The sequence below is a fragment of the Pongo abelii genome, chromosome 1 (genome assembly GCF_028885655.2).
Source record: "Pongo abelii isolate AG06213 chromosome 1, NHGRI_mPonAbe1-v2.0_pri, whole genome shotgun sequence".
NCBI lineage: Eukaryota > Metazoa > Chordata > Mammalia > Primates > Hominidae > Pongo > Pongo abelii.
Window position 1 is genome coordinate 70,383,373 of NC_071985.2, and position 15,962 is coordinate 70,399,334.

General features: G+C 41.7%; 1 protein-coding gene across 11 annotated transcripts in view; it reads right to left on the reverse strand.

Annotated features, from left to right (window-relative positions):
* AXDND1 (axonemal dynein light chain domain containing 1) overlaps positions 1-15,962 on the reverse strand; it is a 198,564-nt gene that overhangs the window by 4,516 nt on the left and 178,086 nt on the right. For 7 of the 11 annotated variants that reach the window (XM_054550597.2, XM_054550603.2, XM_054550586.2 and 4 more), the window contains 2 exons: positions 15,392-15,615; positions 8,966-9,082 (listed from right to left, as the gene is read on the reverse strand). In XM_054550597.2, the coding sequence (XP_054406572.1) occupies positions 8,976-9,082; positions 15,392-15,615 (331 nt within the window). In that variant the 3' untranslated portion in view covers positions 8,966-8,975. The remainder of the gene's footprint in view (positions 1-8,965; positions 9,083-15,391; positions 15,616-15,962) is intronic. The other 4 variants (XM_054550618.2, XM_054550627.1, XM_024252684.2 and 1 more) reach the window with 1 other exon arrangement.

The following is a 15,962-nucleotide window of genomic DNA, read 5'->3' on the forward strand; positions in this document are numbered from 1 at the left end:
TATCTGCAGAAAAAATAAGCCAATAAGAAAGCATATCTATACTTACAGCAAATTCTCTATAAACTTAAAAAAGTCACCAACATTATAAAACATTACTAACATTACTAAAATAATGTTAGTAAATTCTGAAGCCAAAGGAACAGGCAAAACTCTAAACTATGCAGGGGTGCCGAAATATAAATGTGGAATCCAAAAGGCTCTCATATCCAAATAAGTCAAAGGCAGGTAACAAAATCTACCAGACCCAGGAGTAAGGTGTCAGAAACAAGAAAGCAAACACTGATGAAGCAGCAACAGGACATGGGTTGGGGAACTCCCAGGTGATTTCCTAGAATGTCTCATCATCTAGGATGTGGAGCTTGCTTTCATGGGCCAGCTGGGGCATGATCATAGGTGGTTTAGCCCATTTAAAGGGTCAGTGGCAATCGGAGCACTCCTGAAGTGGGAAATGTTTCTCATTACCACTGTGTTGGCCCATACCCATTCCAGTGTATTGGTTATTGGAATTAAGATGGCACCAAGGGTTGTTGGTCACTTTTCATACCACATATGATGGTTCCTGATCTCAGGATAGCAAATTTTGGCATGTGTAAGGAAGAAGAAGTCATGCTGGGTCAGGCATAACAGAAGCCAAAAGCAGAACAAGCAGAAGTGAACAAAAATGGGTTTTATGACTTTTCATACTTCTTTATAACACTGGTTTTTTGTCAAAGGCAGATTTTGCTTGCATATCTGGGGAGTGCCTATGGTATCTCCTATTGTTTGGTTTCCTCTGATGTCTGGCACAGGTCAATATTTAAATTTCTCATTGGCATGCCAGAGGGCTTTCAGGTCTGCTTGATGGCATGTGTTGCCTTTCAAATTAACCAACTGTTGCAGTTGGTGGGCTTGATGAGAAGGAAATAATGGCGATAAGTTGCTATAAAACTGTGTTTAGGTGAAAGGGTATAGTGGATAGTCAAAGGTAAAAATTCTTCAGAAACTGGCTAGGTGAGCTGACCCAGGTGCTGCATTCCAACTGGTTACTAATTGTGAAATGATGGCTGGAGGACAAGCTGGAGAGTACAATCTAAAACCATGATATGTTCTAGGAATAGTTTTTTTTTCCTGATAATTTAATATTAATAGAGTGGCAATAAGCTGGTAAACAGGGATAAGATGTTCCAGTTTGGCATTGGAGTCTGCCATGACCAAAATGACATGCCCCTGAGAGTGAGAGAAGTCTATGGCACACTCTATAACAATGGTGTTCCAGGGCATTTGGAGTTGACAGTGATGTGGCATTGGTGTATTCAGACCTGAATTTATTATGCAAGCAGCTAGCTTAAGGGCTGGTATACTGCAGATTGTTGGGCTCAAAATCATCAGAAATGTGCCCTATGGAGGCTTTCAAGGCCTTCCTTAGAATTTCAAGGGCCACCATGGCTCACCAGTAGTGTTACGGTGCAACGGGGGCTCTGCAGTTTGGACTCTCCTATCTAGAAGGCTCAGCAGGTCATTCTGCCAATACCCCTGCATTCCACATCCTTGGGGACCATGTCTGGATGGCTCTGAGTAAGTATGCATCTCCTTGATGAACTGTTCCTGGCCACTACAATGTTCTTTGGCAGAGAGTCTATTGGAATTATGAGGTTCCAATAATTCCGGCTTTTGCACAGTAGCTGAGCTGAGCATTAAGTAAAGGATATGGAAGCCAAATCCTTTTAAAGAGAGGTCATCAACACACTTCCAACGGCTTCTTCTGGGCTTGGAAAGACATTACGGCACTATAGCTGGGAGCTTGGGGTCTGCTCTCTCAGACATATTAGAATTGATTCAGGCTCTACCATTTACTAACTGTTTAACCTTGGGCATATTACTAATCCTGTGTATAAATGGGGATAAAAGTAGGATCCACCTCACAGAGTTGTGATTATAAGATAATGCATATGATATGCTTAGCACAATGCTTGCACAAGGCAAATGCTTAATAAATAATGGTGATTACTATTATTCTGGTTTTACCTCAGTAGCAATAAATGACAGCCATCAGGCTGCATCCAAATAAGAGCCTGCTGGCCCCTCCACATGTTGCCTCCATGTGTCAAAGGCAGCCCCGATGGCCAGTAGTGCCTGCTCCCAGGGTGGTGGTTCTAGGACAGAACCAGCTTTAGAACTTGCACATATGGTCTCCTGTTTTTGATTCCCACCATGATATAACAAGCATTTGTTTCAAAGTGCACAGCTGTTCGGGATCATAGCAGAGCAAAAACAGGACAGAAAAGTTTTTCCTCTTGGTGGGCAATAGTTACAGCCAAAACTCAGACAATCCCCCTTTCTTTCTTTCTTGCCTGTGTTTGACTGTTTGGATGGCCAGAGTGGAAAATGAGAGATGAATTACCAGTAGTACCTTGTGAACTCCAAGATCTGTCAGACTTCTGGGTAGGGGGTAGGGATGGGGACATTTTGCCTTCTAAAAATCAGTTTGCCTTGGCAAGACAGATCATGGAAACTCTTAATCTTCAGACTTTCAAAAGTGTTTCTCAAGCTGGCCTAGAGGTAGCCTAAAGTATAACTCTGCCAGGTCAGGTGCTCGTGGGACCCAAACCTTGCAAATACCAGAGGATGCCCTCCAAACCGACAGAAGCCACTGCAGTCTTGCAGGTGCCCTTTCATTGGACATTTAAGAATAGAAGCATTGTCCTGGCAGAATGGTACATTGCTGTATAATGGGACTGCTTAGGGAACTTCTGGAAGGCTGCCTTACATGTTCTTTGTTGCACCATTTTAGACAAGCTACACTTCTCAAAAACCTGCACTCTGCATAGTTCATCTTTGAGGTCAGAGGGATTTGTAGGCTTGCTTAGCAATCCTGAATGGGAGATTGCCTTGAGGCTGTGGCAGACCTGGCTAGAATGAGCTCTCCATTTTTCTGAGGCAGTGATGGAAGTCCTGATGAACCCTAGACACAGCTTCATATCAATATAGCTACAGAATGCCTCAGCCTCGGGCTCACCTAGCAAGCACTGCAGTTTTGCAGGTATGCAGGGCCTACGCAGCAGGGCTACAGCAGTTTCATTCCTAATTTTAGAGAAACTCCTCTGCTTCCTGTGGGGAAATACTTGCTGATAGATGGATACTTATTTGATTCCAGGAATACCCAGACAGTGATCTAGAGCTTTGGGGCCTGCAAGCAGAATTTCCAGCAGGCTTTTAAAGTGAAATGCAAGATATGTTTCCCAAGTAGTATCTGGGTCATTGACTTCCAGGTAGGAAAGGCCAAGGACAAGAGGAAAGTGCAGTCACTGAATGCTACAAGGTAGCAGACAAGTGACCTGACCATAGTCAAGTCAGTGAGACAATTGTGTGAGGGGGACCAGATCTCTCAGGGGAGAATCTCCTGGAGCCCACGTGCACTGAGTTGCTGTGGGTATGTGGTGAAGAGCCAGGCCTGGTGGTCGAGGGGGACTGTCCACTAAACTTTCTAAGATCCTTAAGTACACTATGGTATGCACTCCCAAAACAGTACCAACTCGGCACTACAGGACATGGAACATGTCGCCACTGAGATTGGGGGCTGGGACACAGAGGAGTGTGATGAGGCTAACCAGTTTCCTCTCTCTGAAGGGCCAGAGCAGCCTTCTAGAAAAACGGACAGCATGGCGCGGTCTAGACGTCTGAGCACAGAATGGCCAGTCTCCCATATGCAAGCACAACAGCCTCACTCGGCAGCCTGACTGCCAGTGATGAGCAGTAGAAGTTCCTCCCTCCACTCTGCTTGGGAGACCACTTCAGGGACATCCTGAGAAGGTGTGGCAGGGTCTCAAGGACTATCTAAACCTTCCCACAAAGAAGTTACTTGGGAGAGTGGAACTGGCCAGGCTAACTTGCAGAGAGCAGCAGTGCAGGTGCCCTCCCTGGGGCATACTTTTTTTTTTTTTAACCACCTAACACTCATTATGCCTTCCTAACCCCACCCTGATTTCCTTTCCCCATAGTGTGTCCCATCTTAGTGGAACAGCACCACAAGGCGTCCTTCCTTCGCTGTAAGGAAGCCAGAGAGACCTCTGAAGTCTTCTCGCCATCCCTGGTTCATCCATGGGAAGGTTTGTGACCACAGGGTAGCCTTTCTCTCTCTTGGGACTTTGAGACTTTGGCAGAATAATGTGAGGATGAAATAAATGATTGGTGTTTGTTTGGTGGTAGCACTGGAACAGATGGTGAAGGAACTATTATGCCTGATCTAAAGATAGCTGGTTCCTGTCTGTTCCCAGCCTAGTTCTTTAAAACTTCCCTTCAAATCCTTGAACCCCCCAACATCCTTTCCATACATTATCTTTCTTCATGGGCTTGCAAGAGTAGGTGGCTTGTAACAAAACCACCTCAGCTAATGTGGGTCCATGATGCCAATCACCTCATTCTAATTGTAGTGGCAGCAGATATAACTCTGGGATTTAGAGACTAAGCCTTCTACACAAATGACATGGTATTTGGCACATTCTAAGGGACAAGGCTCATGTTCAGGGATGGGGCCTACTGATCTGTATGGAAATGACAACTCATGCCTGCAAAATGGAAAATCAATAAAAATTATTCTGCGATCTCACAAAAAGTTCCCAAATTTTCTAGAGCTATCCAGGAATTTCTCTGGGAAGGAGCAAAGATAAGGCTGGCTCCGCTCTGTCAGGCAGCAGCTGTAATCATGAGCCAACAGCTTCAGCTCATCTGTCATTTGGGCCAGGAGCACTGCCAAGTTTCTAAAGAATTTCATGTTTTCTTTTCCCAGAGGTAAAGAGTGGAACTGACCAGACTCCATCTAGTAGTCTTAGGCATATACTAAGGAATGTCGAAACCCATGCCTCACACAGTTTAATGATGGCCAAAGACAGGCCTGGCCAGGGTTGGCTTAAATAAAGATGGGGACTCTAGAGTTGGGATTTCTGAGGCTGGAAGAACAGGTAAAGGTCTAAAATTCTAGGAGATAAACCCAAAGAAACACCAAATATGTGGAGTCAATGCAGGTGTAGAAAGCTTGCCACAGGTGTTCAGAGATAAGAGCAAAGGCAAGTGAGCCAGGAGCAGTGAGGCAGCAGGGAGCCCTTGCTGAGTGACTGCCCGGAACATCCAGTTGTCACTTGCAACTGATTTTTGCAGGTTAGTCCATCTCTTGTGCCTAGAGGATTCAGAGTCATGAACAGAGCAGACAAAAGAGACAGTAAAAGCAAGAAATATAGATTCTGGGTGAGTCTTCAGCAACACAGGCCCCTATGAAGGAAACCATCTGAGCAATGGCCTGGTGGCCCTTCACTACTGTGAAACAGTCTAGACATGAGTCCAGTGAGCTGGGGGCTCTGACACCAATCAGCTCTGTGACCGTGTCTTATAATCATTGGGCCTCAGTTTTATCTTCTGAGAATATCTCCTCCACCTACTTTGTAGGGTTATTGCAAAGATCAGATACATCATAAAAATGTCAGAAATCATAAGAAATCTGAAAATGCTGCAGAAACCTAAGAGCATCGTCAAGATTTTCTCTCTTCTCTCTCTTTTTTTTTTTTTTTTTGAGATGGAGTCTTGCTCTGTTGCCCAGGTTGGAGTGCAGTGGCGCGATCTCAGCTCACTGCAACCTCCACCTCCTGGGTTCAAGCGATTCTCATGCCTCAGCCTCCTGAGTAAGCTGGGACTACAGGTGCACACCACCATGCCTGGCTAATTTTTGTGTTTTAGTAGAGACGGGGTTTTGCCATGCTGGCGAGTCTGGTCTCGAAGTCTTCACCTCAAGTGATCCTCCCACCTTGGCCTCCCAAAGTGCTGGGATTACAGGCGTGAACCACCGTGCCCAGCCTAGATCTTCTCTTTTAAATTGAAAAACTAATGTTTTTTTATTTGCCAGTCTTGTCTGCAGAGTTCAAAGTTTTCAAAAAGCATTATTTTCTTGAGAGAAACTGACATTTCACAGACCTCTGTTAGGAAATCAATTGAAGAGGCCAGCAAACTTGCTATTTTTAATGTGGGAAGTGAGCTAACGCACCTGACTCCCTACAGCCATCGCTGTGACTTAAAGAGAAAATGCTCTTCGGTTGTAGGTTATGGCTTTTCTAGTGGCTGTTACAAAGGGAGTCCCTCCAACTGAGCCACATCAGCTCTAAAACACAGTGATATCTGGGGTGTGTTCAGTGGATAGAGCCATTGTGAACCCTAGAGCTCTGTGGACACTAATTGGGTTTCGTTTTGTCATTGAATTTAGTCTGGATTCCGGATTTAATGTTGAGAGCACCGTCCTTGCATGGTACCTCTAAAAAGACAAAAACAGCTAGAATATTGTAGCAATAATATCTTATATTTACTAAGGGTTTTTAATTTTACAAAGCAGTTTTACATTTTTTCTGCCTGGGTAACCCTCAAGCTACAAATAAGCTATGCACCACAAATTTGACTCTAAATTGGTTATTGCCATTCAGAATGCATTTCCCCAGTTCAAGTGTGGTCAGTTAACTGTTTGAGTTCTGGGTCCTGGGGCAGGACACAATGTGGTCAAGGAGTGAAGAAGAGAAAGAAGAAGAACATCTCCTCCTTCCCTCTTGTACACATCCGAAGCTTGGTGAAAAAAAATTCAAATGGAAACAGTCTTCAGAATCTTCCTTTAACCATTCCTGAGCCCTTCTGTTGTCTCCCCAACCCTTTCTTTCCAGGCTCCTGTGCACAGACCTTACACAAACTCCATCCCTGGGATGGTGCAGAAGGCCTCTGGCCATCAAGCCTGCTCCACCCAACATGTATGTGAAAAACAGCCCTGTGACACTGCTTCCCAATTTGAATCCTTCAGACTGGCTGCTGCCATCTCCATCCTACATGTGGTTGCCTTTGTATTACTGTTTGCACTTTGTACTACTGTTAGTGTAACTTCTCCACATCCAACTGTAGACCCCACTGAGATCAAGAACTAAGCCATATTCATCTTTGCAAACTTCCCTCTTGATTCCTTTTTCAGTCACAGCTCAGAGCACAGTGATTTGCTAATTATTAAAAATATTGACATAAAAATAAAAATAAATATATCCCCTACTCTGTCCAGGTCTTCTCTTTACTCAGCATTCACAAGGCTCCTGCCATTACCACAATATAATTTTCTATTCCTTCACTGCACAACCCTCAGGAAAAAAGTGATTTTATTGCACTAACATATATAAATATAGCAGTGCCAGATTGCTCCAGAGGTATCTGCATTTTTTTCAAGGGGCTACCTGCTAACTCTAAGGGTGGATTTAACCTATGGATTTTCCGGAGACTCTGTTTAGGTCCCTTGCAGGGCACAGGGACTGCCGTGAGTAGGAGGCAGCTCTCCTCAGCTTTGCAAGGCATCTCATCCTCCACTTCAGAGCCCCCTGGCAACGATTTTGCTGGTGGTTTCTGGAAGGAGGGGGAAGGGTGGCTGGGCGTCTGTGTAAATTACTGTTTGCAGGCTGGGGACTAACTTTATGTAGCTATTCTCTACCTTAAATAATTAAAACTTCTCAGTTCTGGATTTAACCGAATCCTCAAGACCTTCGTGGGAATGGACAAAACTAAAGTCCCACATTCCATATTGAGGTAACCTCTCCAGTTTAACAAGTTGGCCTTTTGGATGGTTTGCTTATTTATCTTCCTAAATCTAGAAAAGGTCTAGTTTGCAAATTATCAGGATAAAAGTATATTCAGAATATAAGAAGATGAAATTTTAAAAATTCATGAAAACTCTCTCACATACATTCAAACCTAAAACTAAAGGACTGATTGTCAGACTTGTAATAAATGACATTTTCACCAGTTCAGAGTTGAAAGGAGTAGAAAAAATGAATTCACACTCTATAGGGTTAATGTCCCTGTACCTAGGGCCAGGGGCTGTGAGCGGTTGGCTAACTTCACTGCTTTTGCTGAGGGGTAGGTGGAGATAGGAGTGACAGAGAAAAACGGAAAGTAGATGTCTTTCCAGTACTATCCTTTGCACCAGGAACTGTCCTGGGAACAGACCACAGGTTGGAGACGAAAGCAAAAATAAAAAAATAGCCTCTAATATTAGAAATATTGAGAACTGCTTGTGGGCATATTTGCAGCACTAATTAGAAATAAGAAAATGAACAGTTAAATTCCTCTCCCTGTAACATAAAGTAGCTTTAAAAATCATATGAAGTCAAACACATACCAAAAAATAAAGATAAAACTTCCTACAAACCTCTATGACGCAGAGACAATGTCTGTCAATATTTGGGCATATTTCTTTCTGGTCTTTTTTCTGCCTTTAAAAAATGATGTCATATCCTGTTTCTTGCATTTGATATTTAACATAAAATAAATATAACATCAAAATGATGTCATATCCTGTTTCTTGCATTTGATAGTTAACATAAAAATGTCCCATGTCACTAAAAACTCCTTTAAACACCGTTTTAATAGTTGTGTAATATTTATGTATATTAATACAGCATGATTTATTTAATCTTTCATGATTGAACAGGTAGGTTGTTTCTATTTTTCCTATTATACACAATGATACACTGAACGACTTTGTATATTGATTTTGTGTATTTAGGATTATTAAGATTCTCACATGTGAAATTATTATGCATATATTAACATGCATATATTATTATGCATATCATCATGCATATATTATGCATATTATCACACATGTTATGCATATTATCATGCATATATTATTATGCATATATTAACATGCATATAGTATAAATATATGCATGTTTTAAAGGGATATCCATACATACTATCAAATTATTTTCTAAAATGGTTGTATGTGTTTGTCTACTCACAAGTATTATCTGTATAACTATTATATGTTGCCACTTCTAATCAGCATTGTGTTCTTTTACTAAAAACAAAAAAAAACAGATTTTCCAGCAAGATGGCCAAATAGGAACAGCTCCGGTCTGCAGCTCCCAGTAAGATTGACACAGAAGACAGGTGATTTCTGCATTTCCAACTGAGGTACCTGGTTCATCTCACTGGGACTGGCTGGACAGTGGGTGCAGGCTATGGAGGGTGAGCCGAAGCAGGGCACGGTGTTGCCTCATCCAGGAAGCGCAAGCGGTCGGGGTATTTCCCTTTCCTAGCCAAGGGAAGCCATGAGAAACTGTACCAGGTGCAACAGTACACTCTTGCCAAAATACTATGCTTTTCCCATGGTCTTCACAACCCGCAGACCGGGAGATTCCCTCCGGTGCCTGGCTCAGTGGGTCCCCAACCCACGGAGCCCAGCAAGCTAAGATCCACTGGCTTGAAATTCTTGCTGCTAGGGCAGCAGTCTGAGATAGACCTGGGATGCTGGAGCTTGGTGGGGGGAGGGGCGTTCGCTATTGCTGAGGCTTGAGTAGGTGGTTTTATGCTCACAGTGTAAACAAACCCATTGAGAAGCTCAAATCAGGTGGAGCCCACCGCAGCTCAGTAAGGCCAGCCGCCTCTCTAGATTCCACCTCTGTGGGCAGGGCATATCTGAACAAAAGGCAGCAGCCCAAGTCAGGGACTTATAGAAAAAAGCCTCATCTCCCTGGGACAGAGCACCTGAGGGAAGGGCAGCGGTGGGCACAGCTTCAGCAGACTTAAATGTCCCTGCCTAACAGCTCTGAAGAGAGCAGTGGTTCTCCCAGCATGGCGATCGAGCTCTGATAACAGACAGACTGCCTCCTCAAGTGGGTCCCTGACCCCCGTGTAGCCTGACTGGGAGAAACCTCCCAGTTGGGGCCAGCAGACACCCCATACAGGAGAGCACTGGCTGGCATCTGGCAGGTGCCCCTCTGGGACGAAGCATCCAGAGGAAGGATCGGGCAGCAATATTTGCTGCTGTGCAGCATCTGCTGATGATACCTAGGCAAACAGGGTCTGGAGTGGACCCCCAGCAAACTCCAACAGACTTGCAGCTGAGGGACCTGTTAGAAGGAAAGCTAACAAACAGAAAGGAATAGCATCAACATCAAAAAAAAGGACATCCACACCAAAACCCCATCCATAGGTCACCAACATCAAAGACAAAATGTAGATAAAACCACAAAGATGGGGAGAAACCAGCGCAGAAAGGCTGAAAATTCCAAAAACCAGAACGCTTCTTATCCTCCAAAGGATCACAACTCCTCACCAGCAAGGGAACAAAACTGGATGGAGAATGAGTTTGATGAGTTGACAGAAGTAGGCTTCAGAAGGTGGGTAGTAACAACCATCTCCGAGCTAAAGGAGCATGTTCTAACCCATCTCAAGGAAGCTAAAAACCTTGAAAAAAGGTTAGATGAATGGCTAACTAGAACAACCAGGGTAGAGAAGAACATAAATGACCTGATGGAGCTGAAAAACACAGCATGAGAACTTTGTGAAGCATACACAAGCTTCAGTAGCCAATTAGATCAAGCAGAAGAAAGGATATCAGTGATTGAAGATCAAATTAATGAAATAAAGAGAGAAGAAAAGATTAGAGAAAAAAGAGTGAAAAGAAATGAACAAAGCCTCCAAGAAATATGGGACTATGTGAAAAGACCAAATCTACATTTGATTGGTGTACCTGAAAGTGACGGGGAGAATGGAATCAAGTTAGAAAACACTCTTCAGGATATTATCCAGGAGAACTTCCCCACCCTAGCAAGGCAGGCCAACATTCAGATTCAGGGAATACAGAGAACATCACAAAGATATTCCTTGAGAAGAGCAACCCCAAGACACATATTTTCAGATTCACCAAGATTGAAATGAAGGAAAAAATATTAAGGGCAGCCAGAGAGAAAGGTTGGGTTACCCACAAAGGGAAGCCCATCAGACTAACAGCGGATCTGTCAGCAGAAACCCTACAAGCCAGAATAGAGTGGGGGCCAATATTCAACATTCTTAAAGAAAAGAATTTTCAACCCAGAATTTCATATCCAGCCAAACTAAGCTTCATAAGTGAAGGAGAAATAAAATCCTTTACAGACAAGCAAATGCTGAGAAATTTTGTTTCCACCAGGTCTGCCTTACAAGAGCTCCTGAAGGAAGCACTAAACATGGAAAGAGACAATCGGTACCAGTCACTGAAAAATTATGCCAAATTGGAAAGACCATCAACACTATGAAGAAACTGCATCAACTAATGGGCAAAATAACCAGCTAGCATCATAATGACAGGATCAAATTCACATACAACAATATTCACGTTAAATGTAAATGGGCTAAATGTCCCAATTAAAAGATACAGACTGGCAAATTGGATAAAGAGTCAAGACCCATCGGTGTGCTGTATTCAGGAGACCCATCTCCTGTGCAAAGACACACACAGGCTCAAAATAAAGGGATGAAGGAAGATCTACCAAGCAAATGGAAAATGAAAAAAAAGCAGGGGTTGAAATCCCAGTATCTGATAAAACAGACTTTAAAACAACAAAGATCAAAAGAGACAAAGGCCATTATATAATGGTAAAGAGATCAACGCAACAACAAGAGCTAACTCTCCTAAATATATATGCACCCAATACAGGAGCACCCAGATTCAGAAAGCAAGTTCTTAGAAACCTACAAAGAGACTTAGACTCCCACACAATAATAGTGGGAGACTTTAACACCCCACTGTTAATATGAGACAGATCAATGAGATAGTAAATTAACAAGGATATCCAGGACTTGAACTCAGCTCTGGACCAAGTAGACCTAATAGACATCTACAGAATTCTCCACCCCAAATCAACAGAATATACATTCTTCTCAGCACCACATCACACTTATTCTAAAATTGACCACACAATTGGAAGTAAAACACTCCTCAGCAAATATAAAAGAGCAGAAATCACAACAAACTGTCTCTCAGACCACAGTGCAATCAAACTAGAACTCAGGATTAAGAAACTCACTCAAAACCGCACAACAACATGGAAACTGAACAACCTGCTCCTGAATGACTACTGGGTAAACAACAAAATGAGGGCAGAAATAAAGATGTTCTTTGAAGCCAATGAGAATGAAGATACAACATACCAGAATCTCTGGGACACATTTAAAGCAGTGCGTAGAGGGAAATTTATATCACTAAATGCTCACAAGAGAAAGCAGGAAAGATCTAACATTGACACCCTAACATCACAATTAAAAGAAGTAGAGAAGCAAGAGCAAACAAATTCAAAAGCTAGCAGAAGACAGAAATAACAAAGATCAGAGCAGAACTGAAGGAGATAGAGACACAAAAAACCCTTCAAAAAATCAATGAATCCAGGAGCTGGTTTCATGAAAAGATTAACAAAATAGATAGACTGCTAGCAAGACTAATAAAGAAGAAAAGAGAGAAGATTCAAATAGATGCAATAAAAAATGATAAAGGGGATATCACTGCCAATCCCACAGAAATACAAACTACCATCAGAGAATACTATAAACATCTCTATGCAAATAAACTAGAAAATCTAGAAGAAATGGATAAATTCCTGGACACATACACCCTCCCAAGACTAAACCAGAAAGAAGTCAAATCTCTGAATAGACCAATAACAGGTGGTGAAATTGAGCCAATAATTAATAGCCTACCAACCAAAAAAAGTCCAGGACCAGACGGATTCACAGCCAAATTCTACCAGAGGTATAAAGAGGAGTAGGTACCATTCCTTCTAAAACTATTCCGATTAATAAAAAAAAGGGAATCCTCCCTAACTTATTTTATGATGCCAGCATCATCCTGATACCAAAATCTGGCAGAGACACAACAAAAAAAGAGAATTTTTGACCAATATCCCTAATGAACATTGATGAGAAAATCCTCAATAAAATACTGGCAAACCAAATCCAGCAGCACATCAGAAAGCTTATCCACCACAATCAAGTTGGCTTCATCCCTGGGATGCAAGGCTGGTTCAGCATATGCAAATCAATAAACGTAATCCATCACATAAACAGAACCAATGACAAAAACCACATGATTATCTCAACAGATGCAGAAAAGGCCTTCAACAACAGCCCTTCATGCTAAAAACTCTCAATAAACTAGGTGATGATGGAACGTATCTCAAGATAATAAGAGCTATTTATGACAAACCCACAGCCAATATCATACAGGATGGGCAAAAACTGGAAGCATTCCCTGCGCAAGACAAGGATGCCCTTTCTCACCACTCCTATTCAACATAGTGTTGGAAGTTCTGGCCAGGGCAATCAGGCAAGAGAAAGAAATAAAGGGTATTCATTGGAAAAGAGGAAGTCAAATTGCCTCTGTTTGCAGATGACATGATTGTATATTTAGAAAACCCCATCGTCTCAGCCCAAAATCTCCTTAAGCTGATAAGCAACTTCAGCAAAGTCTCAGGATACAAAATCAATGTACAAAAATCACAAGCATTCCATGCTATACACCAATAACAGACAAACAGCCAAATCATGAATGAACTCCCATTTACAATTGCTACAAAGAGAATAAAATACCTAGGAATCCAACTTACAAGGGATGTGAAGGACCTCTTCAAGGAGAACTACAAACCGCTGCTCAACAAAATAAAAGAGGACACAAACAAATGGAAGAACATTCCATGCTCATGGATAGGAAGAATCAATATCGTGAAAATGGCCATACTGCCCAAGGTAATTTATAGATTCAACACTATCCCCACCAAGTTGCCACTGACTTTCTTCACAGAATCGGAAAAACCTATTTTAAATTTCATATGGAACCAAAAAAGAGCCCATAGAGCCAAGACAAGCCTAAGCAAAAAGAACAAAGCTGGAGGCATCACGCTACCTGACTTCAAACTGTACTACAAGGCTACAGTAACCAAAACAGCATGGTACTGGTACAAAAACAGATATATAGACCAATGGAACAGAACAGAGGCCTCCGAAATAACATCACACATCTACAACCATCTGATCTTTGACAAACCTGACAAAAACAAGCAATGGAGAAAGGATTCCCTATTTAATAAATGGTGCTGGGAAAACTAGCCAGACTTATGCAGAAAGCTGAAACTGGATCTCTTCCTTACACCTTATATAAAAATTAACTCAAGATAGATTAAAGACTTAAATGTAAGACCTAAAACCATAAAAACCCTAGAAGAAAACCTAGGCAATACCATTCACGACATAGGCATGGGCAAAGACTTCATGACTAAAACACCAAAAGCAATAGCAACAAAAGCCAAAATAGACAAATGGGATCTAATTAAACTAAAGAGCTTCTACACAGCAAAAGAAACTATCAGCAGAGTGAACAGACAACCTGCAGATTGGGAGAAAATTTTTGCAATCTATCCATCTGACAAAGGGTTAATATCCAGAATCTACAAAGAACTTCAACAAATTTACAAGAAAAAAACAAACAACACCATCAAAAAGTGGGCAAAGGATATGAACAGACACTTCTAAAAAGAAGACATTTATGCAGCCAACAGACATATGAAAAATGTTCATTATCACTGGTCATCAGAGAAATGCAAATCAAAACCACAATGAGATGCCATCTCACGCCAGTTAGAATGGTGATCATTAAAAAGTCAGGAAACAACAGATGCTAGAGAGGATGTGGAGAAATAGGAATGCATTTACACTGTTGGTGGGAGTGTAGTTTAGTTCAACCATTGTGGAAGACAGTGTGGCAACTCCTCAAGGATCTAGAACTAGAATTACCATTTGACCCAGCAATCCCATTACTGGGTATATACCCAAAGGATGATAAATCATGCTACTATAAAGACACATGTACACGTATGTTTATTGTGGCACTATTCACAATAGCAAAAACTTGGAACCAACTCAAATGTCCATCAATGATAGACTGGATAAAGAAAATCTGGCACATATACACCATGGAATACTATGCAGCCATAAAAAAGGATGAGTTCATGTCCTTTGTAGGGACACAGATGAAGCTGGAAATCATCATTATCAACAAACTATCACAAGGACAGAAAACCAAACACCGCATGTTCTCACTCACAAGTGGGAGTTGAACAATGAGAACACATGGACACAGGGAGGGGAACATCACACATCGGGGCCTGTCAGGGGGTGGGGGGCTGAGGGAGGGATAGCATTAGGAGAAATACCTAATGTAAATGATGAGTTGATGGGTGCAGCACACCAACATGGCACATGTATACCTATGTACCAAACCTGCACGTTGTACACATGTTCCCCAGAACTTAAAGTATAATAAAAAAATAAAAAAAAACCTTTGCCAGTTTTGTAAATAAAAATTGTATCTGAGTGACTTTATTCATTCACGATTGTTATTCATTTGGTTTTCCTTTTTGTGAGTTGTCTGAATAAGATGGTTATGTGATTAAAATATGCACGTTCCTATGAGAAGTATAAACTAGTAGAATAGCACCAAACATATTAATGTTCTTCTACAATATTTGTGGCCCAGTCAAATTTTCTTTCATAAATACAACCTAAATAAAGCAAAATACGAAGCAATCCTTACCTTTCTTTGGAGATTTTGAGGAATTTTCTGCTGACCTGACTTCTTCTTGTTCTTCTTGTTCTTTTACTTCTCTTTCATCTTCATTTTCTTTCTCTTCTTCAGACTCCTTTCTTGATGTCATGACTAATTCCTCTAGATCTTTATTTTTTATAAGGGTATGATGAAGTTTCTCATATGCATCTTCAAACTTCTCCTCTGCCTGTCTGGCTCTGTTTTCAACCTCCCTGATATGGAAGAGAAACACAGCAAAATAGAAAGGGTTGAAAAAGTATTTTTGATTTAGAAACTCATTTTCTAAAGAGGCAGTGAGATTAGATGAATGTGTCTGAAGGGTAGAAATAAGGGAAGCAACAGCATCAATGATTAACTGAGAACTGGGGACCCAGGAGCGACTCTGAATGCTAATGTCAGAGCAGAAATCAGGCTGCTATTTAAGAATATATTTATCATTTCTTAGTAAAATCTGATTTGGGGTATCTGGAATTCTCCATCAATGGCCAGGGAACTCCCTTTCAAGAGTTAATTTTGGCTTCTCTTAATTGATGTGATCCAACAAACTAAATTCAACAGT